Below are 27,643 nucleotides of genomic sequence, written 5' to 3'. Positions count from 1 at the left end.
TTATAATCATCTACCACCCATTAAGGTGTGTCGTTTTGAACATGGTACTTGGCAAAAACTCCCATATCTCCCTGATAATTATCAGGTAAATATCGGGGTGATATCAGAGTTTTACAGAGTAGTTACCCTGTAAGGAAGGTGGAACTGTACTGTAAAAGGAAGCGTGGTTTCTTTCAATGGTATTACCCTGAATTTACATCCGTTACATAAAGATACAATGCATTTTGTTACACTCCTTCCCACAACCTGTGACAAATATGCAAAAACAGGTGAACTGTCAAAGAGACTATTTTTAATCCTCTTAATCTGCAAAACTGTGCAAAAATGAGAGTAACTTCAAAACTCAATACAAGTGCAAAATAATGGCATAGCTTTCAAGTGTATTTCAAAACAACGGTTATTAACAAACTCAAAATAAATAACAAATAACAAACTCAAAATAAACCAGGGTCCAACTACCCACTAAAAGGTTTTGGATACAAGAAACGTCCCCACCAGATAAAACAAAAGACAGTGCAGTAATAAAATAAAAAATGTAAAAAATGTTGTATTACTGCACTTTAGAGCTTGATCCCTCACTTTATCATTCTATATTTTATAGGGAGCAGCTCTGTGGCCTTCCTCATTTTTTCAATTTGTTCCTGCAGGGGTTTGTTGGCATCTAGAAATGCCTTGCATAATTTTGCGTAGTTCGCTAATGTCTGTTTTTCTTTGAAGAGGGGCAGCTCCCCAAAGTCTGCGCCCTCTGTGGCTATCATTACATCTGCAATGACCGCAGTCCCTGCAATGGTATTCCTGTCCACTCCGAGTTCTTCACAGGTGTTGGTCATGCTGCGTTTTCGCCTGAAGACTTTTAGGACCGCTTGGTAGCGGTGTACAACGTCCTCTGGGCTCAGAACTACAAAACAGATCATCCAAAGAAAATATAGATTAACACTGTGTAATAATTCCAAATATATTTAAAATCCTGACATGACATGAAGATCAGGGGTTAAACCAGTCATCTTGTGTCTGCAGTGCACTACTCTTCTTCACTCCATGGTTAAACTGATACAGTTGTGGATACTCTCTACATAGCTGTTTCGTAATAGGGCCAGCCTTGACTGTGGTAAATATAGCCTATATAAGATTGTGTTTGGGTGGAGGAGAGAGTGTTACCTTAGCAGTATGCCACATCAAAAAAAACAATGCATGAGCATGCTACACTGAAATTATGATGGAAATGTGACTGCAGTGTCACAATAAAAGATGCTTCCACTAACATGAACATCTTCAGTAGACCTTGGTAGGTCCATGTGACAGGAGACTGAAAGCTCTATGCAAAAAGCCATTAGCTACCATCTAGCTTCAATGTAATGTAATCAAAACAAATAAAACTAATTTAACTTTTGCCTTCAATGTATAAAACGGGGTGCATTTACCAAATTTTGGGGGCATTTAAAAATAAATTAAATTAAAAAAAATAAATGGTGCATAATGTTGCTGAAGTGTAATGTAAACAACAGTGCTGTTTGTGTGTGCGTTGTTCCAGAAGCAATAGAAATGTGAGCCATCTTTTTCCAGATGATGGGTTACCTCTCTTTCCAAATGATGAGGGTTTTTTAGATTTGCTCTTCTTGCTCTTCTTCCTGTCATCAGCAGAGGAGGAGTCTGAGTCTGAAGAACCATGTTTTTTGTGTTTCTTCTTCTTCTTCCTCTTCCGATCCTCATAAGAGTCATCTGAGTCAGAAGAGTCAGAGGAATCCCCATTCCATTTTTTGCGTTGCCCTTAAATTTAGAAAAAATAAAATGTTAGAAGTTAGCAAATCTATGAGTTTGAGTATGAGTTCTCTTTATTATCATTATTATTTCCATTTTTCACATGAAAAGAACAGCAGCATCACAAAAGCTGGCAAAACAGATACGGGGGTGATGGGGTACAGTACTTAAAAATGTGACATCACGTCACCCCACCATAATCAATATAAACATTTTTTGATTTTGTTTTAAAAGATTTACTTGAAGTTGTCGTAGGTAATTTAAAAAACATTTTGGGGGCCACCTTGGTCCCCACAGTCTAAAAAATGGTTCTCTCTCCTGTAGTGCTGCATGCAGGGCAGACGTATTGCGGCAACCGGACCTTGTAGAGACTCGCGGATGGCGTGGTGGATTTGGGTGAAAAGATACAATGGTTGCAGTTGCAGAGATACGTCAGCCCTGCATCCAGGACTACAGAAGAGAGATAGCGGACAGCGAGGGTTTGGGGATTTCAAGTCACTGACTAAACACTCTTTCAGTGATTGCTGTCAGAATATAGAGCCATTTAAAACTTATTATAACACGAAAATATTGTTGGATGTTCCTTTAACTAATCAAGACTCCTTTAGATTGTATTTACAGCCTTCCATGCTGGTTTTGGGAGAAACAGTATAGATACCTTTTGAAGTAGTGTGGCCGACCTCTTTTTGGAGAGCCTTCTCTCTGTTGAAGTCCCGCTGCTCTTTCAGAAATCTGTTCTCCTCTTTTAAGAGACGGATTTCCTCCTTCATGAGCTGGTTCTCCCCTTTTAATTTTTGTAAGTCACCCTTTAGCTTTCCCATGGTTGGTGCCATGGTTGGTGCCTTTGTTGGGGTGGGTGCATTTAGTTGAATGTCTTCAACTGAAAATGGTGCAAAAAGTATGTATGAATTAAATACTTATTATGTTAAGATTATCTTATTATTTCACCGTGTTCACTTCTAAGCTTTGTAGGTCCCAGGTATGTGAACTAAAATTAAGATAAAAATCATTTAGGGGGTTTAGCTTGTCTTTAAGAATAGAGCTCCTGACAGCCTGGTGCCATGCAAGACCACTGTATGTACAACAAAGAATGAATAAAAAGCTTTTAGTTTATGGTTCATTTGTAAACATTGTCAAGAGAATTTCATCAAAAAACTCCACTTTTAAGTAGTATAAGTAGTAGTGAAAATAGCCAATCTACAAGTTCACAATGCATGTGTGTATTTAATGTCTCTTCTGTATGAATAGAAAATTCTCAGTTATGATAAAAAAAAGTCTCTCTGAGAACTCATAGGCTTAATGTATCTCTAGAATGTAATAATATGCATAAGTAATAGTGTTCTATAATGGTAGTTCTCAAAGTGGGGTCCAGAGACCCCCAGGGGTCCTTGAGGGGGTTCCAGCCTGGGAGTCCCCAGCAAAATTAGTTAATAATTAGGCTAGTTAATATAGCATCAAAATTAGTTTAGTTTCACAGCTAAATTTGAATATTTTCTAAACATTTTAACAACACAGGTTTTGTATGGAGGTCACTGGCACAAACATTTTTCAGATAGGTATGTATTGTAAATACTGTACTTATTTTTAGGATTTTTTTTGTGGAGAGGACAAATAGTCAAAGTGCTGCTATGTATTCTCCAATAAACTACATTCATCCTCTAATCTTTTAATAAGCAGGACATGAAGCCTATGTGTCAAAGCTGTTATATTATCATACTGTTAATACTCAGTAATATTAAAGCTTTTCATCATGTTCTGTTTAGCTGATGCTATTATATTGTTTACATTTCACAGAATTTAATCTCATTATAGTTGATTTTACCTCAGGTAACATCACCTGGACATGTAATGTAGCAGCTAATAAACCAGTGTGGATACAGACAGCTGATAAACGTAGGGAAGTTTAAGACAGACTGACAGCTCAGGACAATACAAATGTGGAGCATATACAAATGTATGGACTCACACGGTTCGACCATGTGTGTGACGCACCAACTCTGGCTCTGGTATTAAACGTGAACACACGACACCTGACATGTAGGCCTACAGAGAATATTACAGGGCTGCCAACTTTTGGGTTTTCGCTGGCGTGAGATTCCGTAGAATCTTGTTATGCATACATTATAGCAGGGTCTGCGGGTGTATGTGATCGGGATTGTTGACTGTTGACTCTTATTAATGACACGCGTCATTAATAAGATAATGACGCGTGTTTTTTGTTTCACGCGGTGCAGAGCGCGCGTAATCTCTCTCTCTCTCTCTCTGTGTCTCTCTCTCTCTCTTCCTCACAAAGTTAATCAAGACTCTAAGAGGTACAATTTATCCAAAAAATTCAAGTAAATGGAGAAAAGGGGGTCGCTTGCCTTTCTTACCAAGGTGGAGGTATTGCAGCAGATCCGACCTGCTCATCTCAACTTGCATCCAAGTTTTTCTCCCCCTGCTCCCGCACGTGTCCGTGTGCTACGTATCATGCGTCATTACGTATGCGTCATTACGTTTGCCCGCGAAGAGACCCTGTGCAGTTTGAGACAGACTACTCGTGCAAAGCGTAATATGACTTTGATAAGAAGATTACTTGAGAGGACAGCGCAAGGACGTAAACAGTTGATAGGATGGCTCCAGGAGGAGAGGCTATTGGCAAAGAAAAAAAGATGCCCTGTTTGCAACAACAAAATGAAATTCAAAAGAACAAACACGACCAAGGATGGCTATCGGTGGTAAGGGATGAGCATCATTGCCACACATCTTTATTATTATTATTGTTGTTATTATTATTATTATTATTATACATTGAAGTCAATGGCAAGTTATATGTGTTTTCCCCCTAAAAATGACCATATTGACAATCTAATGTACTATCATAATGTAGGTGTTACTCCTTCTAACTATCTTTACAGTGCATGGGCCTACTTGCTATGTTGAATGAATGATTGAAATACTTTTTTTTGCGAGAATAGTACAGCAAATACAACCTCTTCAGCACTAAAGGCCCTGTATACGGGTCCTTTAGCACAAAAAGCCTTGGGCTTGTTTCAATTGTGGACATGTATGTTATGTTACAGGAGCTGCAGAAAATCCATTCACAGGGGCAGGAGTATCACAAGGTCCATCAGAGATGGCGCAATATTCTCCCGGTCTCACATGTCATTATCATCATGGATGAAAATTATGCACAGGTTGGTTGCTCTCTCTCTCCCTTTCACTTCAGTTCAAATGGCTTTGTAGGCATGATTTAACACTACATATTTTGACAAGTCAAACATTTATCTCTTATGCTCTCTCTCAAGATGCATAAATGTGTTTTGTTGCGCAATAATAATGGCCAGTGAGAGCTGATTAAATCAACATTGGCTTTTTCTTGCATCTTAGTTAATTTCATTTTATCTTCAAGACTATTCCAATCAGGCTGACCTGATACTGTTCATGCAGATACCATGATGTGCGTCTTAATATAAATAGCCAAATGCATACACACATACTACATAGTCAATCCAAAAAATCCAAGAAATCACACATGTTCATCCATCCCAACATGTACAACATGCACAATGGCTATCGTAGGCACCAACCTAACTATAATTACCCCTCCCTGACTCCAAAACTTATTGTTCCCGCAGGGAAATTTGTATATTCTTTATGGTGCAAAGGCTCAAAGGCTTTCTTTTATTGTACAGCTTCTACTTACCGTACTCTATAAATTGTAGACTTTCCTGGTCTTACCTGGTAAGATTGCAGAACATATTCAAAAAGCAGATTTATTCCAAAGGATATTGTAAGAACATGGTAATAGTACAGAAACAAACAAGGCTTTACTTGATAATGTTTTGGAATGTATGTGGCACAAGTTCCTAATTACTGGGTAAGTACCTGGGGAAGTATGAATTATTGCCAGGTAACACTGACACGGTATACCGTACCTGTAATACCATTAGTAATTACCAGGAAAGTATAGGTAATATCATTGAAACAAACCACGCTTCCTTTTACAGTACAGTTCCACCTTCCTTACAGGGTAACTACTGGGTAATTAGAAAGTAATTACTTAGTAAATAGTTTCAAGTTATCAAGTAAATACTGGGTAATTACCAGGTAAATATCAGAGTCATTACTTCCCTCACTGTCAATACACAGGTTGATTGGTAATACATAATCTATAATTCCTGGATAAATACCCGGTAGTTTTCAGTATATATCTAGTAAATACTGGGTAACTTGTTGGTATTTACCAGTTAAATATCAGGTAACTACCAGGTAAATAAGTGGTAGTTACCAGGTAAATATGCAATCATTTGAGTAAATACCTGGTAAGTACCAGGTAAATATATAAGTTATTATCACCCTAACAAAGTCACATATAGACACATTCAGTGGGTTTATTGTCTACAATATGCAATTGCAGGATATCTACCAGGTTATTATTGGGTAAATACCTGGTAGATGTCAGGAAAATATCTAGTAAATATCAGGTAACTTGTTGGTATTTACCAGATAAATGTGTAATGTAAATACTGGGTAATTACCTGGTAAGTACTTGGTAATTACAAGGCAATTACATTTAATTACCTGGTTATTACTTAGTAAATACATCTTATTACCAGGTAATTAGCTGGTAATTACCGGACTGTAAAAGGAAGGGTTACCAAAAATTAAAAAAAACACAACTAATATGAGCAGGTTACAGAAAAATATTGTTACATTGTGTATCCAGGGTGAAGAGACAACTCATAAAATCTCTATTTATTGTGAAATAATAAATAAGGAGAGCAAATAATTAGTAATAGTTTATTATTAGTTAAATAAGTTGTATTATGTATATGTGCAAATGTACAAATATATAGCTATACATATAAATAATTGATTGTTGAAATGTAGGATACATTAATAATTATATGTTCTAACTATTAATAATAGTTAACTCACTATTTTAAAACATATTTACCTTTCTCAGTGAGTTCTGTTACCTGGACACTATTTGGGTTGAACCAATAGGATTGGTTGATAAAGAGACTTCAGGGTCATTTGGGGAAGGGTGAGAGGTCGCGGGTGAGCGGGAAAAAGTAGAGCGAGGGAAGAGACAAAGGAGGAGAGATCTTCATCTCTGTAGAGATCGCCCAGCTAAATGATATTTAAACATTTACTTATTAGTTGTTTGACGGTTAAATTAGTATGGGAGAGAGTGTATGTGGGGATGGTTTTATTTGAGTCTCTGTTCATGTCGGGGATCTTTTACACGTTGAGTGTGAAGCTAGCTTGGTTTGCTAACCCCCGGAGCATCCTCTGAACGGGATATAAATCATCAGAGGATATTCTTTCTCCTCAAAACACAATATACGTAATATTGGAATATAACTTTTAATAATATACAAAACATCTCTGTAGATCTACTACTATCATGTATTACAATACATAATGAATACAATAAAAAGTAATATTTATATACAAAACGATTTTCAAACACTATAAAACAACTATTCAATGTGAATAAAATAAATTAATAAAACATTTCTAATAAATGATTTAAACAAACGTCCTTCATTACGCTAAAAGAAAAAGATCTGGTTAAATAAATGTTTAAAAAATATATATATGTAAGTTATTTTAATCAAAGTTCCTAACATGTTTTGTGTGAAGGTTGAATGGCTGTCATCTGTCAGAGAGATGCTGTGAAGCTCTGGCCTCAGTTCTCAGCTCCAACTCCTCTAGTCTGAGAGAGCTGGACCTGAGTAACAATGATCTGCAGGATTCAGGAGTGAAGCTGCTCTCTGCTGGACTGGGGAGTCCACACTGCACACTGGAAACTCTCAGGTCAGTTTTACTCAAGGTACAATTCTAAATAAATGCTGAACATCAAAGTTATATAACTCAGCTTATATCTCAGTACCTGTGATGACCACATTCATGACTTTGGTATCATATAAAGGCTACACATTGTTGTTTAGGTGGATATTCTAATACATCCATATGCCTAGTTGGAAGCCTAAGACCTCCTGAAAGCCTTAACAGCAATCTTTCCAAAAAAAGATTTGAAACTTGCAATTGTCACACAAATTGTATTTTAAAAGCTTACTATGTCCAGTATTCGCTGTTCAAATAGATGAAATAAAAAACCCCACATATGAACAGGTTACAGAAAAATATTGTTACATTGTATAACCAGGGTGAAGCGACAACTCATAAAATATCTATTTATTGTGAAATAATAAATAAGGAGAGCAAATAATTAATAATAGTTTATTAATAGTTAAAGAAAGTTGTATTATGTATATATGCAAATGTACAAATATATAGCTATACATATAAATAATTTATTATTGAAATGTAGGATACATGAATAATTATATGTTCATTATTAATAATAGTTAACTCACTATTTTAAAACATATTTACCTTACTCAGTGAGTTCTGTTACCTGGACACTATTTGGGTTGAACCAATAGGATTGGTTGATAAAGAGACTTCAGGGTCATTTGGGGAAGGGTGAGAGGTCACGGGTGAGCGGGAAAAAGGAGAGAGAGGGAAGAGACAAAGGAGGAGAGATCTTCATCTCTGTAGAGATCGCCCAGCTAAATGATATTTAAACATTTACTTATTAGTTGTTTGACGGTTAAATTAGCATGGGAGAGAGTGTATGTGGGGATGGTTTTATTTGAGTCTCTGTTCATGTCGGGGATCTTTTACACGTTGAGTGTGAAGCTAGCTTGGTTTGCTAACCCCCGGAGCATCCTCTGAACGGGATATTAATCATCAGAGTTGAACACGAGGTCCACAGCAGGGGGTCAGGTAGCACCAGGTTCTCAGCAGGGGGTCAGGTAGCACCAGGTCCACAGCAGGGGGTCAGGTAGCAACAGTTCCACAGCAGGGGGTCAGGTAGCACCAGGTCCTCAGCAGGGGGTCAGGTAGCACCAGGTCCACAGCAGGGGGTCAGGTAGCACGTGGTGACCGGAAAGCCGCGTGGTTCCCCTGAGGAAGATCATCCCAGGATTCCAGTTTCTGCCTGCCGCCTCCTCCGTCTTTTCTCATAATGGAACCAGGACTTTGTTTTGCTCGTGTTAAGAATGAAGAGTGTATCGTGATGCGACACCGAGCCGTACAGGCCTGCAACGTTTATGGCGGTAGATCACTGACTAAAGTCACGAGCACAAATTACTTTGCGCTCCCACACAAGTAACACATCTGTGCACGCAAATCATTACTGTAAGCACTGATACTGCACTCGCGCTCAGTAGTTCTTTGACCACGAGAGCAACAATAAAGCCTGTGAGGAAGAAACGATTTATTGAGTACACACGTAAAGTGAAGCAGCACACAACTGACACCCCCGCGTGCACAAATGCTGTCTTTGCTCTCGTGCTCGCAAAATGTTTTACTGCTCGCTCTGATATTTTTTCTCCTCAAGACACAATATACATTATATTGGAATATAACTTCTAATAATATACAAAACATCACTGTAGATCTACTACTATCATGTATTACAATACATAATAAACATAATAAATACAATAAAAAGCAATATTAATATACAAAACGATTTCCAAACACTATAAAACAACTATGCAATATGATAAATAAATGAATAAATGTTAAATTAATAAAACATTTCTAATAATTGATTTAAACAAAAGTCCTTCATTACGTTAAAATTAAAAGATCTGGTTAAATAAAGGTTTAAAAATATATATATGTAAGTTATTTTAATCACAGTTGCTAACATGTATTTATTGTTTGTGTGAAGGCTGAATAGCTGTCATCTGTCAGAGAGATGCTGTGAAGCTCTGGCCTCAGTTCTCAGCTCCAACTCCTCTAGTCTGAGAGAGCTGGACCTGAGTACCAATGATCTGCAGGATTCAGGAGTGAAGCTGCTCTCTGCTGGACTGGGGAGTCCACACTGTACACTGGAAACTCTCAGGTCAGTTTTACTCAATATCTCAAACAGTTACACCACAAGTTCTACATCAGAGGACATTGAACAGATTTACCTCCAGAAAGTTAACAGTTTTAAATAAATAAGTAAATGATGTCGTCTCAGGGCTCAAGACACATTTTCTACTGGCTACTATCTTTTAAATTTGGTGGCACCCTAACAAATGTGCACCCCTTTATTAGATGTGAAAATGTTCTTGGTCTCCTACCATCCATCTGTGTCCATTCATGTGAACCGACTCACTCACTTTAAATGAGTTTAAGTTAATGTTTAGAATGCATAGGGGGCAGTGCTTAATTTGAGCCGGAACACGCCGGAACATGTTCCGGGACCTCCTGTGTCACTATGAAGAATGAATTCACTTCAGTTCAATGTTGTTATCTGTCTTGTTAGACTTTATTCCCCATTGAAGTTCCACGGAGGGGGGAGGGGTGGAGGGAGGGGGAGGGACAACGAAAACATACATAATAGTAGAATATTAAAGTTATGATAACATAGAGGACATCTTTCGAGGTTAACTTATAACATGTATCTCAATATACATCACGTTATAGTGTTGTGTTCATTATTAATAAAAGGTAACCCACTATTTTAAAACGTTATAACCTTGTTCAGTAGTCTGGTTATATGGACGCTTTGGGTTTAACCAATAGGATGTGTTGATAAAGAGACTTCAGGGTCATCTGGGGGAAGGGTGAGAGGTCACGGGTGAGCGGGAAAAAGGAGAGCGAGGGAAGAGACAAAGGAGGAGAGTACTTTATTCTCTGTAGAGATCGCCCAGCTAAATGATATTTAAACATTTACTTATTAGTTGGAACCAGTAGCGGTGTCGCGTTGTCCTACTTACTACGGTGAGGGCTTTGTATAATTTAATTAATAATTAAGGGCGACACTGACACATTTGCCGCCCTAGGCACTGGACCAGGAAGTGCTTCATAAAAGGACCGTCACCAACGCAACGCCACTTGTTTTTGGAGTAGGATGTTCACAAACTGGTTGGCAGACTGGAAAAACACAGGATTTTACACACGTGTGTGTGTGTGTGTGTGTGTGTGTGTGTGTGTGTGTAGCTTGTCTGGCTGCCTGGCCACACAGGAAGGCTGTGCTTCTCTGGCCTCAGCTCTGAGCTCCAACCCCTCCCATCTGAGAGAGCTGGACCTGAGCTACAATCACCCAGGAGACTCTGGAGCTGCGCTGCTCTCTGCTGGACTGGAGGATCCACGCTGGAGACTGGACACTCTCAGGTATGGAGAGGACAGCTCACCACTCAGGGACAAAGTCTCCTACAAGGATTCATGCCGCTGCTAGATGAAGTGGTTTGAAGAGGCAGCTGTAACTCACGTTGTGTACAACGTTATGAGACGGCCGATGATGAAGGTGAATGTTTCAACATGCTGCTCTCACTTTGTTTCCCCCCCAGTGTGGAGCACGGTGGAGTGTGGAGGCTGAAACCAGCTCTAAAGAAGTGTAAGTGTCTGTTTGATTCATCACATCACACAATCACTACTGAGATGGAAAGTCCATCCACACAGCAGGAAGTGAGATCAGATCCTACTGGGAATGAGGATGATGGCTGACATCATGTATCTTCCATATATTAATACTGTCCAATCATCATGACGATAACATCTGGGCTCGGGGGAGGGGGAGGGGGGGAGATGGGGGGGTGGTTGACGGGGCAATAGCAATAGCGTTACTATTACATCACATGACCCCCCCCCCCCCCCCCCTCACATGTCATGTTCAGGAGAACAGTACCAGTGATGATGATGAGGATGAAGAAGGGTTCAGCAGCTCATCATGTCTGGTTCTCCCTCAGATGCCTGTGAACTCACCCTGGACCCCAACACGGCCCACAGAGACCTCTCTCTGTCTGAGGACAACAGGAAGGTGACGCTGGCCGGAGAGGACCAGTCGTATCCGGATCACCCAGAGAGATTTGACTCCTGGCTTCAGGTGTTGGGTAGAGAGGCTCTGACTGGCCGCTGTTACTGGGAGGTAGAGAGGGAAGGACGTGTTGATATAGGAGTGACATACAGAGGAATCACAAGGAGAGGAGCGGGTCGTGACAGCAGGCTTGGACTGAACAACAAGTCCTGGAGGCTTCATTGTTATGATGGTTGTTACTCTGCCCGGTACAACGGTACAGTAACAGACCTCCCTCTCCCCCCCGCTGGCTCCACCAGAGTAGCAGTGTATCTGGACCGGCCTGCTGGCTCTCTGTCCTTCTACAGAGTGTCCCCAGGTGGAGGAGGGTCCTCAGACACACTGACACACCTCCACACCTTCTGGTCCTCCTTCACCCAGGAGGACCTCCTCCCTGGGGTCGGGGTATGGGGCGGGCGGGGGTCCTCAGTGTCTCTGTGTCGGTTGTAGACACACACACACACACACACACACACACACACACACACACGAGGGGAAAGGGGGTGGGGGGGGGGGGGGGGGGGTGAGGGTGTTGCCCCCCCTCAGGGTAGCTGTGTTAGAGAGCCCACCCCGTCCCAAGGTCTGGTGCCCCAAACTCCCCAACGTTTCTAAGGCTAAGCCTTCCTCTGGGCCCTTTAATGTTGTTAGACTAACAGAACCACTTTTCTGCTGGGGACAGAGAGAGCTGTCAGAGAAAGGTGGAGCTTCACCGCCCAGCAGAGGGAGGTGTCTGGACAGTCCATTTCCTTTATTTTACAATTTTAAATCTGTTTTGGTTTAATCATGAGTAACCTAATGAGTTTTTTTATTTTTTAATTAGCCTACACCTGGTTTACTTGTGGATGATGAGTATGCATTTTTATGTTTGCTATTGCCTGCTTCCTTTTGTGGATTTAGATAATTGTTAATTGTTTACCAGTAGATCCACTGAATTCTCATTTAATGGGTGATCTTTAAACTATGTTTAATATGATGGAGAGGGAGGAATGTAGAATGTTGGTGTATTTTAGTGTCTCTCTGTGTTCACATCTCTTAGTCTAGGAACAGGCCAGTGCCTCTCCTACTGTACGAGGTGATATTTCCAACATTCTGTCATTTGTGATGTCCCAACAAGGACGAACCAACCCGGTCGTCTGGGACATAGCCAGGGCCATATACCTTATCAAGGGAGACACTGTTATTTTGTTATTCACGCTTTCTTTCCTATAATACTGGCCCCAAACCTTTGGTTCGCTGAGAAGAGGGATCGACAGCCAAGGAGCACGTCTGGAGACTGCTCCTCACCTCCTACACTGAGACTATCCCACCTAAGTCTGTACCTGTGCTGTATTACATCCTCCAATAAACCTGCTATTCAACCCTCTGTCCCAACATGTCAAGTTGCTTTGATCTACACTTCAAGAATTACTGCTACAAGGGAGAAATACACAACGCAGTCTTTACGAACAGTTTAGAAATAAGCTGAAATCTAACACATATAGATCTGTTTCACCTTCACCTCATTTATAATCTTTTTTTTTTTTTTGGCCTAAGGGAAGCTTTTTTTGCAGTCAGTTCAGCTGAACATTTAACTGTATTACTGTAACAAATAAGTTACATTTTTGTACTTGTGCACTGATTTCATCATTAAATCCCCTGAAAAAACATTTTCTTACTGTAGTGTTTTTCATTTTACTTATCAGTGCAATTACTGTACTTTGAGTTTTACCAACATTGGTAACATTGGTGTATTTTCAGAACTCCAACAATGTTGCAGTATCAACTAAAGGTGTACAGCATGACTCTGTGGGATTGTGAGTTTAGCCCATTGGAGCTCATTGGATAGACAAATATGCATTGTATCCTATCGAGATACAATTGTGTCAATGCAATATTGATGTGATATATTCACAGTATTGTATTCAAATATGGCAACAATATTTATACTGTATGTACCACATAATTGCAACTTTAAAAAAGGAAGTTTTTCCCCTCTACCTGCTCTGACCCTGGAGGGGGTCCCCTCTACCTGCTCTGATCCTGGAGGGGGTCCCCTCTACCTGCTCTGACCCTGGAGGGGGTCCCCTCTACCTGCTCTGACCCCCCCCTCTCTCTCTCTCTCTCTCTCTCTCTCTCTCTCTCTCTCTCTCTCTCTCTCTCTCTCTCTCTCTATTTCTCTCTCTCTCTCTCTCTCTCTCATCCTCCCAGCTGGAGCAGGATGAAGGGGCCCCTGACTTTGGCCCCGCCTCCTTCGTCCCCTCCTGGGGCGCCATGGTAACGGGCGCGCGTCGCTTCCTGTTCAGCTTCAACGTAAACCAATCAGCACCAAGGAGCAGGAGGACTGCACCGGGCTGGACCTCAGAGAGCTGGGGAGACCCCGCAGGACCAGGACCAGATACAGGGGGGTTAGATAGTCTTCATCTGGGGGGGGGGAGGTACCAGGACCAGATACAGGGGGGTTAGATAGTCTTCATCTGGGGGGGGGGAGGTACCATGACCAGATACAGGGGGGTTAGATAGTCTTCATCTGGGGGGGGGGGAGGTACCAGGACCAGATACAGGGGGGTTAGATAGTCTTCATCTGGGGGGGGGGAGGTACCAGGACCAGATACAGGGGGGTTAGATAGTCTTCATCTGGGGGTTAGGGCCCCCTTGGGGTCCGCCCCGGGGCGTGTGTGCGGTGGGAGCCCCCCTGACCCCCCCCAGAAGGTGCAGGCTCTGGGCTGGTACCTGGAGGAGCCCCAGCTGGCCCAGGTCTCCACCAACCTGCTGGACTACCAGGTCAGAGCCCTCCACCCCGTCTACGAGGCCGTCTGCGGCCGCGCTCAGGTCAGGGCTCCTCCTGGGGCTGTGCTGCCATGTTCCAGTACTGGGAGTACTGCACAGCGTCACTGCATTGTGTAGTCCAGTGTTGTGTACTGCACAGCGTCACTGCATTGTGTAGTCCAGTGTTGTGTACTGCACAGCGTCACTGAATTGTGTAGTCCAGTGTTGTGTACCGCACAGCGTCACTGCATTGTGTAGTCCAGTGTTGTGTACTGCACAGCGTCACTGCATTGTGTAGTCCAGTGTTGTGTACTGCACAGCGTCACTGCATTGTGTAGTCCAGTGTTGTGTACTGCACAGCGTCACACTGCATTGTGTAGTCCAGTGTTGTGTACTGCACAGCGTCACTGCATTGTGTAGTCCAGTGTTGTGTACCGTACAGCATCACTGCATTGTGTAGTCCAGTGTTGTGTACCGTACAGCGTCACTGCATTGTGTAGTCCAGTGTTGTGTACCGCACAGCGTCACTGCATTGTGTAGTCCAGTGTTGTGTACCGCACAGCGTCACTGCATTGTGTAGTCCAGTGTTGTGTACCGCACAGCGTCACTGCATTGTGTAGTCCAGTTTTGTGTACTGCACAGCGTCACCGCATTGTGTAGTGCAGTGTTGTGTACTGCACAGCATCACTGCATTGTGTAGTCCAGTGTTGTGTACTGCACAGCGTCACTGCATTGTGTAGTCCAGTGTTGTGTACTGCACAGCGTCACTGCATTGTGTAGTCCAGTGTTGTGTACCGCACAGCGTCACTGCATTGTGTAGTCCAGTGTTGTGTACCGCACAGCGTCACTGCATTGTGTAGTGAGGCAGAACCAGTCCCACTATGAGAGCACTTAACCAACCCTGTGGCTAACTAGCTGTGGCTAACTAGCTGTGGCTAACTGGCTGTGGCTAACTAGCTGTGGCTAACTAGCTGTCTCTCTCTGCAGGTCATCAGTAAACTAGGACTGGACTCTCTGGGACCGTCCAACCCCAAGGAGAGAGTCATTGAGTAGGTTATAGTACACACACACACACACACACACACACACACACACACACACACACACACACACACACACACATAGACATACACACACACACATACACACACTCACACACACACAGACAAACACACACACACACACGCAAACACACACTCACACAGACACACACATACACACAATATAGAATATAGTAATTGCAGGAAGTATGCTCAATAGTAATGTGTGGCTGTCTCTTTAAAGAGCCGTTTCGGGTGTGCTGGTGTGCTACACGTTGTCTTGCCATGGGACGGTTCCCTCTGCAGAGAAGTAGGATGTGAAGGCCTCCCGGATCCTGATTGCTTCCCTCACTGAGTTGTTGGCAGCTACTCTTCCCAGACCTGGCAGAGGGTCCGCCTCACCAACTGGGATGTTCCCCCTCAATGCACCTGGGGGGGTTGTCCTCCGCAGGAAGTTATGGAGAACACAGGTAGCCTCCTGTGGCATTCTCCACGACCGGCCGAGCTCGGGACGGACGGTCGCTGAACACCCGGCGCTCTCCTGGCAGGATACCACCAGGGGATGGCCTCACGAGGTCTTTTCCGAAGTGGAAAGGCCTCATCAGCCACAAAGTCATGTGGCTGTGGTCACATGATGGAGGAGGAGACCGGAGGGGAGGAGGTCCTGGCCCCCCCCCCTCCTCCTGGGGGTGCCCCTCTCCGTCCAGGAGTGCTTCGCCCTGCAGGGTACGGGGCTTTGAGGGTCTCTGCGTCCGCCCCCTACATGAGAGGAGTCAATGCTATTGCTTATTAGCCACTGGCTAAAGGGGCGGATTACGGTTCCACGTCGGCGCAACGATGACCCCGCAGACGCTTCCAGCCGTGGACCTGTTTCGGTTCTGCGTCGGGGTTCAGTGAGCGGACCAATCACAGCCCTTGCCGCTGCGTCGCCTCGACGGAAGGTTAACGTGTTCGGGAGGCGCGCGTCAGGCCCTTGCTGTGGACGCAAGGAGGGTCCGCGAGGACATAAGGGGTCCGTAAACCCTCTTGCGTTGCGTCGACGTGGTACCATAATCAGCCCCTAACAGATCCTTGGTTGGTCCCCCCCCGGACCACGGGCTGGGGTCCCGGCGCGGGGTGGTGGCGGTGGTGGACGCCCCCCCGGTGGCCCTGCTGAAGCGGGTGGGGCCATCCCCCCTGGGGGTCCCCAACACCAGCGAGCTCTGCATGTGGTCCGAGTCCTACAGCCACCTGTACGGCATCCCCCGGAACCCCACCACCTGGAGAGGGTCCCGGGGGGCAGCTCAGGTCTGTGCACACACACTTCAACATGTTTGCACACACACACACAAATGCTTGAACAGCCACAGATACACACACAAACAAACACACACACTCACTCACTCACTCACTGACTCACTCACATACGCTAAAGCCTACTCTTGACACACAAACACGCACACACGCACGCACACACTAAAGCCTACTCTTGACACAAACACAAACAAACACACACACACACACACACGCACAGACACACACTAAAGCCTACTCTTGACACACACACAACACACACACACACACACTAAAGCGTACTCTTGAGATACACACACACACACACACACTAAAGCCTACTCTTGACACACACACACACACACACACACACACAATAAAGCCTACTCTTGACACACACTAAAGCCTACTCTTGACACACTTGCGCTCAAACATCCATGCATGCTGTAATGAACCCCCCTAAAGGTATCCTGCCCATGCGTGACCCGGGGGTGGAGGCAGCATGGCATTACTCCACCGCTGTTACATGCAACAGAGATGAAGTCTCCACTAGGAACCAGCCCCCCCTGCGGTGTGTGTCCCCCGTCAGGGGCAGAAGGCAGCCTGCTGGTGGCGGCCGGGGCCGTGATCGGAGGGCCCTCGGACCTCGGAGGCAGTGTTCGTATGGCCTGTTTCTTCAACGGCCGTGAAACGACTTCAGGTAAGGGCGCACACACACACACACACACACATGCTGTGTGTGTTTGTGTAGAAGCTGATTTCATACATTCCCCCCCCCCCCCTTATGGGGGGTTAAAGTGGCCTTTAAACGGAGCCGGAAACTAAAAGGCACACTCTTTAAATGTCTTGCACACACACAATCATAAACACATGCTCCAACGTGCATGCATGCACGCACACACAAAGAAGCACACACATTTGTTGGATTATTTACGCTGCACTTTCTCTGACTGGACTTTGAAAGGACAACATCGTTACGGCATAAATAAATGCTGAATGTGTACAAGGTCAATGTGTCTATGAGCTCAGCTAATACTCATAATGCAGATCCTGATCCCCTTTTTAAGTGTAGGAATATAAAGGACTGGTGTCCAGCGACACCCAGCACCCGCCCGTCTCGGGCCCCTTCGAGGAGGGCCTGAGCCCGGGGCCCATGTGCCGCTACTCCGAAGACCTGCTGCCCATGCTCCAGATCATGGCCGGGCCCAACGCCCAGAGGTGAGATCCGCCCGGCGACGGCGTCCCATTGGACGGCTCCACCTCCAACCCGCGGCCTCTAAGGCAGAGCTCTGGTTTTGATGGCGGACAGCGCCATGGTTCTGAGTAGTGCCGGAGGTTATAGCGCGACTGAATGGCGGCGCCGGAGGGAGTGCTTTGATTGGAAGTTGATTGCAAAGTTTCAATGGAAGTACTCCGCAGTGCTAGCACTACTCAACAGCAACACTGTGTGTGTGTGTGTGTGTGTGTGTGTGTGTGTGTTTGGAAGGTGTCAGGCGGCCGCTGCCTGGGAAGTATCCCTTAAGAAGCCATAAAAGTATTGGGGAAAGGCTCCTAATTCTCTCTCTCTCTCTCTCTCGCTCTCTCTCTCTCTCTCTCTCTTGCTCGCTCTCTTGGTTCCTCAAGTACTTCCCCTTCCAACAGTTCGGTGTGTGTGTGTGTGTGTGTGTGCGCGTGTGTGTTGACAGTAAAGATAAGTGTATGAATGCATGTAACTGTATTTGAAGGCTGAAGAGACAAACGTCTGAACGTCTGTTCATCACTTAGAATTATTATCCCGCTGTGCAAGATGGGCAGAAGGAATAAGCCTACCTGCTAACAATGTGTGTGTGTGTGTGTGCGCGCGCGCTGCACACACGCACTCACACACACACACACACACGCACACACACATTCGGTTTCCCAGAAAACACGTGACATGCGCTGTGAGGGGCGGTTCAGTTCAGTCTCTTCCTCATCTAACGGTCCGTCGCAGCGGGGAGCTGTTCTTTCTCCGCTTTGAAAAACCTTTCACCTGATGAACTTGTTTTATAAACAGTTTAACCTCCGTTTCTTCCCTTAAATTTATACTTTTATAACTTTTTACCGTATGGGACGGAACGTATTTTCCCCAGTCTACTATGGATGAGGAGAGAGAGGAGGGGGGTTCTACCTCTAAGACCGCTCTGTCTGGGGAACATGGCCCCCGGAGCAAAGCTAAGAGGTAAGGAGAGGATCTCTCTGTCTGTGACTGTTGTCCACCTCAGAGCTCAGCAGTGATACATCATGACTCCATCATTAGTCTGAGTAAAAGCTGTGTGTGTGTTGAAGCCCAGAGCAGCAGCAGACCTCAGGGTGAACAGTCGTATCGTAATGTGACTCTGACGTCACTCTAGCTCCACAGTCGTCGTATCGGCCACGTTTAAAACACAACGTGAACAGGCAGACCAGAAACTCAGGGAGAGCAATACATCTGACCTGAGCAGTAAGGCTCCCCTGATATGAACAGGGTTCTGTCTTTGTTCTCTACTGTGTTTGGTCTGCATGACTGCTGTCTGTGGTCAAGATTGACAGTAGAACAGTGACCTCCATTTGGTCATTGTCTGTTCTTAAGAGAAGGTAACGATAACATGCTTAAATTAGACTATGACCTTGACAAAGTTTGGTACGTCAGTGTTGATCAAACAGATTTATAATTTTGTGATTCTAGTTCAAAGCATTAGGGTACTCAGAGTAAAAACGCATCAGTAAAAAGGTGTAATATTTAAGTATTATTTAAGAAAGTACATATATATATATATATTTTAATTTATTAAGATTTAAACTTAAAAGCTGGAAACAAGTGAAAAGCTCTCACCTAAAAACAGCCTTGTAAGAAGAATTATCTTGTCAGTGTGAAAACTGCAGTGTGATTAAAAGATGTGTGTGTGTGTGTGTGTGTGTGTGTGTGTGTGTGTGCGTGTGTGTGTGTGTGTGTGCTGAAGCCCAGAGCAGCAGCAGAGAGCAGACTCCCCTGGACCCAGCTGTGTCTCCATGAAGAGTGACCGGTCTATGGGTATACCTGTCTACTTTAAAGATGGAAATCACCAACCTTCTAAGGAAAGGTGAGGATTCAGCCGATACATCAGGGCTGTTCAACTGGCGGCCTGCGGATCATCTTGATCCGGCCCGCCGGTCATTAATCAGAACATAATAACGTCCGATCACAGGACCACTTGGTGCTGGATTGATTCATGGCTGAGGCCGTTTATTCTGCTGTTTGAATCCAATGAATTGTAACGTTTTCTATGTTAGCTAAACGCATTGTGAATCAACACTCACAGTATGAAGGGTAAGTGTAACAGTAAGTGTGTTTTTATGTCAACATGTTAGTGCTTAAATGCCATTCTAGCTGCTTTCACTCATAGACGTACAGCCCGCTATTAGCCAGCTATTCTCCAGACGGGCCGCATATGTAAACGACATATCCTGACATTGGACATCCTGATAAAAGACTACCCCTGAGGTTGTATTTTTGCCGGCGGAAATGATAATTACTTTATTTGTGAATGAGCAGTAGAATGTCGGCATTTCACACCATTTGAGTGGGCTTGTTGCATGTTGAGTGGCACCCTAAACGATAATCAGCCTGTTGCCTTTCATTCGCTGAATGGTTTAAAAATATTTTAATGGTGGCACTGCTTTTCAGAGTCATTTGTGGTGGACGCTAAATGATAGGTCTTATAGTAACCCTAAAAGTACACATCATACAATAAATTACAATACATGAGTTCACAGCTGCACGCGTATATAGAAAATGTTTTTTTTATTATTATGTTACACCTTTCCTGATGTGGGCTCCCAGACCGTTGTCGAGGAGCACAGGGGAGACGTTCCCTCCAGGGCCGATGTTATCTTAGTGTTATTCTTAGTTATTCTTAGTTTCACTAACTTTACAGGACACGTTTGCAAAGACACAACCGGACTCGTTCATTAGTTCACTAGACTGACACACGCTACCGCTCGCTCTCCTTGCTCGTCCACTCACACACACGTACTGCCATTCCCGCGCACACACATACGCTACTCTCGTAACAATTATTATTTACAACAGTTAGCTGAACATTAAAGGGTCCCGGCCTTCCATTCCCTGTTTTCTCAGTTAAACACAGAAATCAACTACATTTGTCCCGGTGTTTCTTACATGTGAAATGAAGCAAAAAAATGCGCTTTCTTTCTCCGGTAACGCAGTCGTTTGCGACGCCTTTCCTCTTCGTTTTTTCTTCTATCTGTCTCTAACTCATGCTCCAATCTTTCATCGATCGATGCGGATGTTGTGGATGCAACGGAATATATGATGCATCACTGCAGCAACATTTAAGATGATCGCGATGAGTTTTGCCCGTTCTGCCTCCCTGCTGTCTGCGGTCAAACCAAAACAGAGAGAGTGACAGCGGCCTTCCTTATCCCGCCTCTTGATAATTTAGACCCTGCGTCATATCCCAAGCCTTGCAAGCCCACCCCCCTAAACCAGCCGGAGATTCTAATGATGTCTGAGCGACAACGATGTCCGCATATCAGGCATCAAGTGTGAATAAGTGTGAATGACCCTCACGGTCGAACCTCCTGATGTACAAATGCGGAGAAAAGACGGAGGACAGGTGTAAAAACGGCTAATAACTTCATTTTCAGCCTGTCCATATATTTCAATTTCAATAATCTGAGAAAGATTATTGAATATTTGGATTATTGTTTTTCAGAAGGAGGCAGGAGAGAGCAGACTCCCCTGGACCCAGGTGTGTCTCCATGAAGAGTGACTGGTCTATGGATATACCTCCTGCCCTTAAAGATGGACGGCCCTCCAGAGAGGAGAGGTAGGGGTTTCAAACAGACCATAAAAGAGACAAGTTGGTTGTTATCAGACTCTACTGATACTGATGTTTACAAGTCTGGGGAAATAAAAGTGTGTGTGTGTGTGTGTGTGTGTGTGTGTGTGTGTGTGTGTGTGTGTGTGTGTGTGTGTGTGTGTGTGTGTGTGTGTGTGTGTTCCCCACAGACACCAGGAGAGGTCAAAGGTTACCAGTGCTCAGTCTCTACAGCAGCATCAAACAGAGCTGATCAAGGTGTGTAAATGTCCACCAAGACGTTTGACTTCAGCTCTACATGAACATTAGAAAGCATCTCTTGTCCAGCGGGAAGGGAATCCAGGAAAGATGCTTCTGATGTCCTCAGTTAGTTCAGAGTAAAGTTCTCCGTGATTTTTTTCTGTTCCAGAGGGCTGAGGAGAACGCACACGCTTTTCTAGACAAGGAGCTGAAGAAGCTCTGGAGGGATCTCTTCTCAGATTACCCACAATGCTCAGAGAGTCAGAGGGAGGAGGAGGAGGTGGATGGTAAGAAGGAGGAGCAGAGGAGGCGCGCCATAGAGGGAGTGGTGGACATCACAAAGCTCTGCCTGATGGAGATGAACCAGGAGGAACTGGCCGACACACTGTGGGGCGGTAAGAGACTCTTATTTTGAAGACAGAAAATACTCTTATTTTGAAAACAGAGCAGTAAGAAACTTTTATTTGAAACTGAATATGCTGTTACATGCGGAAAAAAGAGATAGAAAAAAGTAGAAATAGATTTTCAGGTTTAATGGTTTGATCCAGATATGCAGGGTTATGGTGGGGGTATCAGGTTAAGTGGTTTGATCCAGATATGTAGGGTTATTGTGGGGGCATCAGGTTAAATGGTTTGATCCAGATATCTAGGGTTATTGTGGGGGTATCAGGTTAAATGGTTTGATCCAGATATCTAGGGTTATTGTGGGGGTATCAGGTTAAAGAATGCTAAGCATTATACTAGGGATGTGAATAACTCCAATTTTTCATGGTCGAATAATCGGTGGGTGGTATGAACGAATAATCGATTAATCGATGTGTGCCGACATTCACAAAGGCAGCCATGGATCATCGGCAAGAAATCACTTAATATCTTAAACGCAAAACAACAACTACCTGCTAAGTAGTTCCAGTCAAATTGTCTGTTCAGCCCTCAAAACGAGAGCTGGTAAATTGTGAAAAACGCATTAAACTGTAATCCGAAACGGGGTTATATGCTATAGTCCCTACAGTATCTGTGGTATAAAGGCTGAATCGCGACGGTCTACTTTCAACATAAAGAGTATGTATTTATAATTTGAAATTCGTCCCAACCTTTATACCACAGATACTATAGGGTCTATAGCATATAACCGCGTTGTCTGAATACAGTTTAATGTAACAGTAGCTGTGCGTTCGCACCAAACGCGACGGGGACACAAGATCCCATACAAAGTGAACGTAGAGACGCGTATCGGGCGAATTATTCGCTAGATAAAACCGGCGACAAGTTTTGATTTGCACAGGCGAGCGCGTTCACAAGGATTTGTGGCGCGACAAATTCGCTCGAGTTGAAATATTTCAACTTTGTCGCGAAATTCGCGTGATGACAGCCAATCAGCGTTCAACCGGCCAACTCAGTGCAGTGCAGTCCGGGGTGAACCGCAGCATGGAGGAGAAAGTGATTGCTGCCGTTTGCGACTCCCGGAGCTCTATATATAATAGTATATAATATGATATAATTGTATATATAATATCACGGCCAAAAGCTCTGTGCGCCTCCGGATGGCCGTAGCGCGGGGAGCTCTCGTAGGGATTGGGCTTCTCGGGGTTTGTTTACCTGCGTTGCTATGGTTTCCGGTCTTGTGTGTTCCAACGGTTTATTAGGTAGGCCTATCTAATAAATCCGTGTCTAATCAATACTTCATTCACTGCCTCTTCCGTGGTCATTACAATATTATGAATAGACTGCCTCGGGTCCTCCGACGTCTCTCCCTCTTCCACAAAAGGTAAAGACATGCAATGGTGGTTATCTCGGCCGTGGTTGAGAATGAATTGGCATGAAGCACCGTTGGCGGCCAAAAGTTGTGGCGTGACAAATTCTCTTGACTTGCACAGCGACAGATTATGATTTGTGGCGCGACAAAACTTCGGCGACAACGCGAACGGGCGACAAGTTTGGTGTGTCGCGTTTGGTGTGAACGCACAGTAAGCTGACAACATCGCTACTTAACACCGCAGCTACAAATTAACCGCACGGAGATAACCATGGCAACCGGTCAAACACATTTTCTGATGGCGATAATTCTGCGCGCACATCCGCCGTGTTGATAAGCAAATAATCCCCCTATAAATGAATGGTCTTCATTTATTTTCTATGACAAGTGACCGTGGTATAAGCGGGATAATGCGCTTGGACACCTGTCCAACATTATTTCTGTCCTTTAATTCTTGTTTATTTGAATTGGGAAAAAATGTTAACGGTCCAAATGTTAAAAATCGACTTTGACCCTCGGGAACGAATAATCAAATATTCTGACCCATCCCTACATTATACTGCAGATCAACAGCAGAATAACTCAGTTGAAGAGATGCAACACTATCTTGTTATATCAGCATAACAAGTCACTGATTCACTATCATTATTACTATCAATATTGACCTGGTTCAACCGATGTCACCTTCCACTAACTGATGTCTTCTGTTGTTTTCTCTTTTAGGATCTGATGCTGTCGATTGCCAACAAAAAATCAAGTCTCATTTGAGGCAGAAGTTCAATTGTGTGTTTGAGGGAATCGCTAAAGCAGGACAGCGAACCGATCTGAATGACTTCTACACAGAGCTCTTCATCACAGAGAGAGGCAGTGGAGAGGTCAACAAGGACCATGAGGTCAGACTGATTGAAACATCTTCCAGGAAACCAGCCAAGGAGGAAACACCAATCAGATGTGAGGACATCTTTAAACCCTTACATGGAAAAGATCAACCAATCAGGACAATAATGACAACTGGAGTGGCCGGCATTGGTAAAACCGTCTTAACACACAAGTTCACTCTGGGCTGGGCTGAAGGCAAAACCAACCAGGACATACACATCACATTTCTCCTAACTTTCAGAGAGCTGAATTTATTGAAAGGGAAAGAGTTTAGCTTGGTGGAACTGCTTCATCACTTCTTTATTGAGACCAAAGAAGCAGGAATCTGCAGATTCCACCGGTTCCAAGTTGTCTTTATCTTGGATGGTCTGGATGAGTGTCGACTTCCTCTGGACTTCCAGAACAACCCGATCTGGACTGATGTCACAAAGTCCACCTCGGTGGACGTACTGCTGACAAACCTCATCAGGGGCGTCCTGCTTCCCTCCGCTCGCATCTGGATAACAACGCGCCCTGCGGCAGCCAATCAGATCCCTGCTGAGTGTGTTGACCAGGTGACAGAGGTGAGAGGGTTCACCGACCCACAGAAGGAGGACTACTTCAGGAAGAGATTCAGAAAGGAGACGCTGGCCAGCACAATCATCTCCCACGTCAAGAAATCACGAAGCCTCCACATCATGTGTCACATCCCAGTCTTCTGTTGGATCACTGCTACAGTTCTGGAGGACTGCTTCAAAACATCCCAGAAAGGAGAAGAGATGCCCAAAACCGTGACTCAGATGTACAGCCACTTCCTGAGGGTTCAGTCCATACAGGGGGACAGGAAGTACCATGGGAGAGCTGAAACAGATCCAAACTGGAGTTCAAAGAGCAGGGAGATCATTGTTTCTCTGGGAAAACTGGCTTTTAACCAGCTGGAGAACGGCAACCTGATCTTCTACGAGGCAGACCTGGCAGAGTGTGGCATCGATATCAGAGCAGCCTCAGTGTACTCAGGAGTGTTCACCCAGATCTTTAAAGAGGAGTGTGGGCTGTACCAGGACAAGGTGTTCTGCTTTGTCCATCTGAGCATCCAGGAGTTTCTGGCTGCCCTTTATCTGTCTTGGTCCTTCATCCACAATGGTGTCAATCTACTCTCAGAAGAACAGCCAGCCTCCGTTGAAGATAAACTCCTACTCTTCTACCAGAGTGCTGTGGACAAGGCCTTACAGAGTGAGAACGGACACCTGGACTTGTTCCTCCGCTTCCTCTTGGGCCTCTCTCTGGAGACCAATCAGATTGTCCTACGAGGTCTGCTGGGAAAGACAACAAGTAGCTCTCAGACCAAGAAGGGAACAGTGTCTTACATCAAGAAGAAGATAGGTGAAGATCTCTCTCCAGAGAGAAGCATTAATCTGTTCCACTGTCTTAATGAGCTGAACGACTGTTCTCTAGTGGAGGAGATCCAACAGTCCCTGACATCAGGAAGTCTCTTCAAAACACATGTCTCTCCTGCTCAGTGGTCAGCTCTGGTCTTCATCTTACTGTCATCAGAAGAGGAGCTGGAAGTCTTTGACCTGAATAAATACTCAGCTTCAGAGAAGGGTCTTCTGAGGCTAATGCCAGTGATCAAAGCCTCCAAAAGATCTCTGTAGGTTCACTCATAATAATGTATGACAATACACAACACAATATACCTGATAGTAGAATATATAAGTTACAACTAACAAAACTTATCTTTAGGTTCACTAATAACATGCATTACAATAAACCCCCTAACCTACTTTTCTAATAAAGATAAAGACAATAACTTAATTTAAAGTTACACAGATTATTCAATTAACGTTTAAGGATCTAATGCAGTTCAATTAATAAAACATATCTTATTCAATTTTTTAACACCTTGAAGCAACCAATAACGGATTAACGTCCAATAACGTAATAACTGCCATTAACGTAATAATTTAAATGTAATAAAGCCAATAACATAGTAACTTGCCAATAATGTAATAAAGTTGTTGAGCCAATAATTTAATAACTTTTTTACCAATAATGTAATAACTTATTACGTTATTGGCTGGTTATTACGTTATTGGCCTTGTATAATTTTTTTTTTGAAAATGTAATAACTGAGCCAATGATGTAATATATGAGTTATCACTTTATTGTATTTTCATTTTGTATCACATGTTTAAATATCTGACCTTACAGTGACCCCTCCACCCTCATACCCCCTCCAAAGGATGCTTTAAAGGAGCAAAGAGTGAATTTGGATTTATATGTAACTCTAAGGTTCCCCTATAGTAGAACTTTGAAAAGCTCACGACTCTGTTGAAGCGTCTGCGTGGTGACGGAGTTGGATCCACAGAGTACTATAACAGAACCCTAAGGGTTCCATATAAATCCAAAGGAGGGGAGGGGGGTAGGAGGGTGGAGGGGTAACTGTAAGGTCAGATATTTAAACATGTGATGCAAGATGCAATAATAAGGCTAAGGGTGACAGTTTCTCTCCAGAAATTGAAAATAAAATAAAGTGATGCCTCATTTATTACGTTATTGGCTCAGTTATTACAATTTCAAAGTATTTTTTTAATACAAGCAGCTAATAACTTAATAAGTTATTACATTCTTTGCAAAAAGTTATCACGTTATTGGCTCATCAACTTTATTACATTGTTGGCAAGTTATTACGTTATTGGCTTTATTACATTTAAATGACCTTACTGACAGTAATTGCGTTATTGGCCGCTATAACGTTATAGGTTGATACCCAAGTCCTTCATTACGTTTAAGGTAAAAGATGTAGGTCATTTTAATCACAGTTCCTAACATGTTGTGTTTATTGTTTGTGTGAAGGCTGAATGGCTGTCATCTGTCAGAGAGATGCTGTGAAGCTCTGGCCTCAGTTCTCAGCTCCAACTCCTCTAGTCTGAGAGAGCTGGACCTGAGTACCAATGATCTGCAGGATTCAGGAGTGAAGCTGCTCTCTGCTGGACTGGGGAGTCCACACTGCACACTGGAAACTCTCAGGTCAGTTTTACTCAAGGTACAATTCTAAATAAATGCTGAACATCAAAGTTATATAACTCAGCTTATATCTCAGTACCTGTGATGACCACATTCATGACTTTGGTATCATATAAAGGCTACACATTGTTGTTTAGGTGGATATTCTAATACATCCATATGCCTAGTTGGACGCCTAAGACCTCCTGAAAGCCTTAACAGCAATCTTTCCAAAAAAAGATTTGAAACTTGCAATTGTCACACAAAATGTATTTTAAAAGCTTACTATGTCCAGTAT

General features: G+C 43.7%; 2 protein-coding genes across 3 annotated transcripts in view; both read left to right on the top strand.

Annotated features, from left to right (window-relative positions):
• The window catches only part of LOC307075424 (uncharacterized protein), a 218,095-nt gene that overhangs the window by 131,415 nt on the left and 59,037 nt on the right, over nt 1-27,643 (top strand). The gene's annotated exons all lie outside the window — the stretch shown is intronic.
• Nucleotides 1-27,643, top strand: part of LOC307075425 (NACHT, LRR and PYD domains-containing protein 3-like) — a 57,925-nt gene that overhangs the window by 26,734 nt on the left and 3,548 nt on the right. The window contains exons 5-10 of one of the 2 annotated variants that reach the window (XM_079759128.1): nt 19,626-19,745; nt 21,381-21,494; nt 21,677-21,743; nt 21,895-22,120; nt 24,205-25,990; nt 27,196-27,369. In XM_079759128.1, coding sequence (XP_079615254.1) covers nt 19,626-19,745; nt 21,381-21,494; nt 21,677-21,743; nt 21,895-22,120; nt 24,205-25,990; nt 27,196-27,369 — 2,487 coding nt within the window. Of the gene's footprint in view, nt 1-4,820; nt 4,935-7,389; nt 7,564-9,493; nt 9,668-10,752; nt 10,927-11,102; nt 11,150-11,501; nt 13,255-19,625; nt 19,746-21,380; nt 21,495-21,676; nt 21,744-21,894; nt 22,121-24,204; nt 25,991-27,195; nt 27,370-27,643 lie in introns of those variants that run through there. The other variant, XM_079759127.1, reaches the window with a different exon arrangement.

This window comes from Pollachius pollachius (assembly GCF_949987615.1).
Source record: "Pollachius pollachius genome assembly, contig: SUPER_4_unloc_1, whole genome shotgun sequence".
NCBI lineage: Eukaryota > Metazoa > Chordata > Actinopteri > Gadiformes > Gadidae > Pollachius > Pollachius pollachius.
The sequence above is the reverse complement of the archived record's forward strand: the minus strand, read 5'-3'. Positions and strand labels throughout refer to the sequence as shown.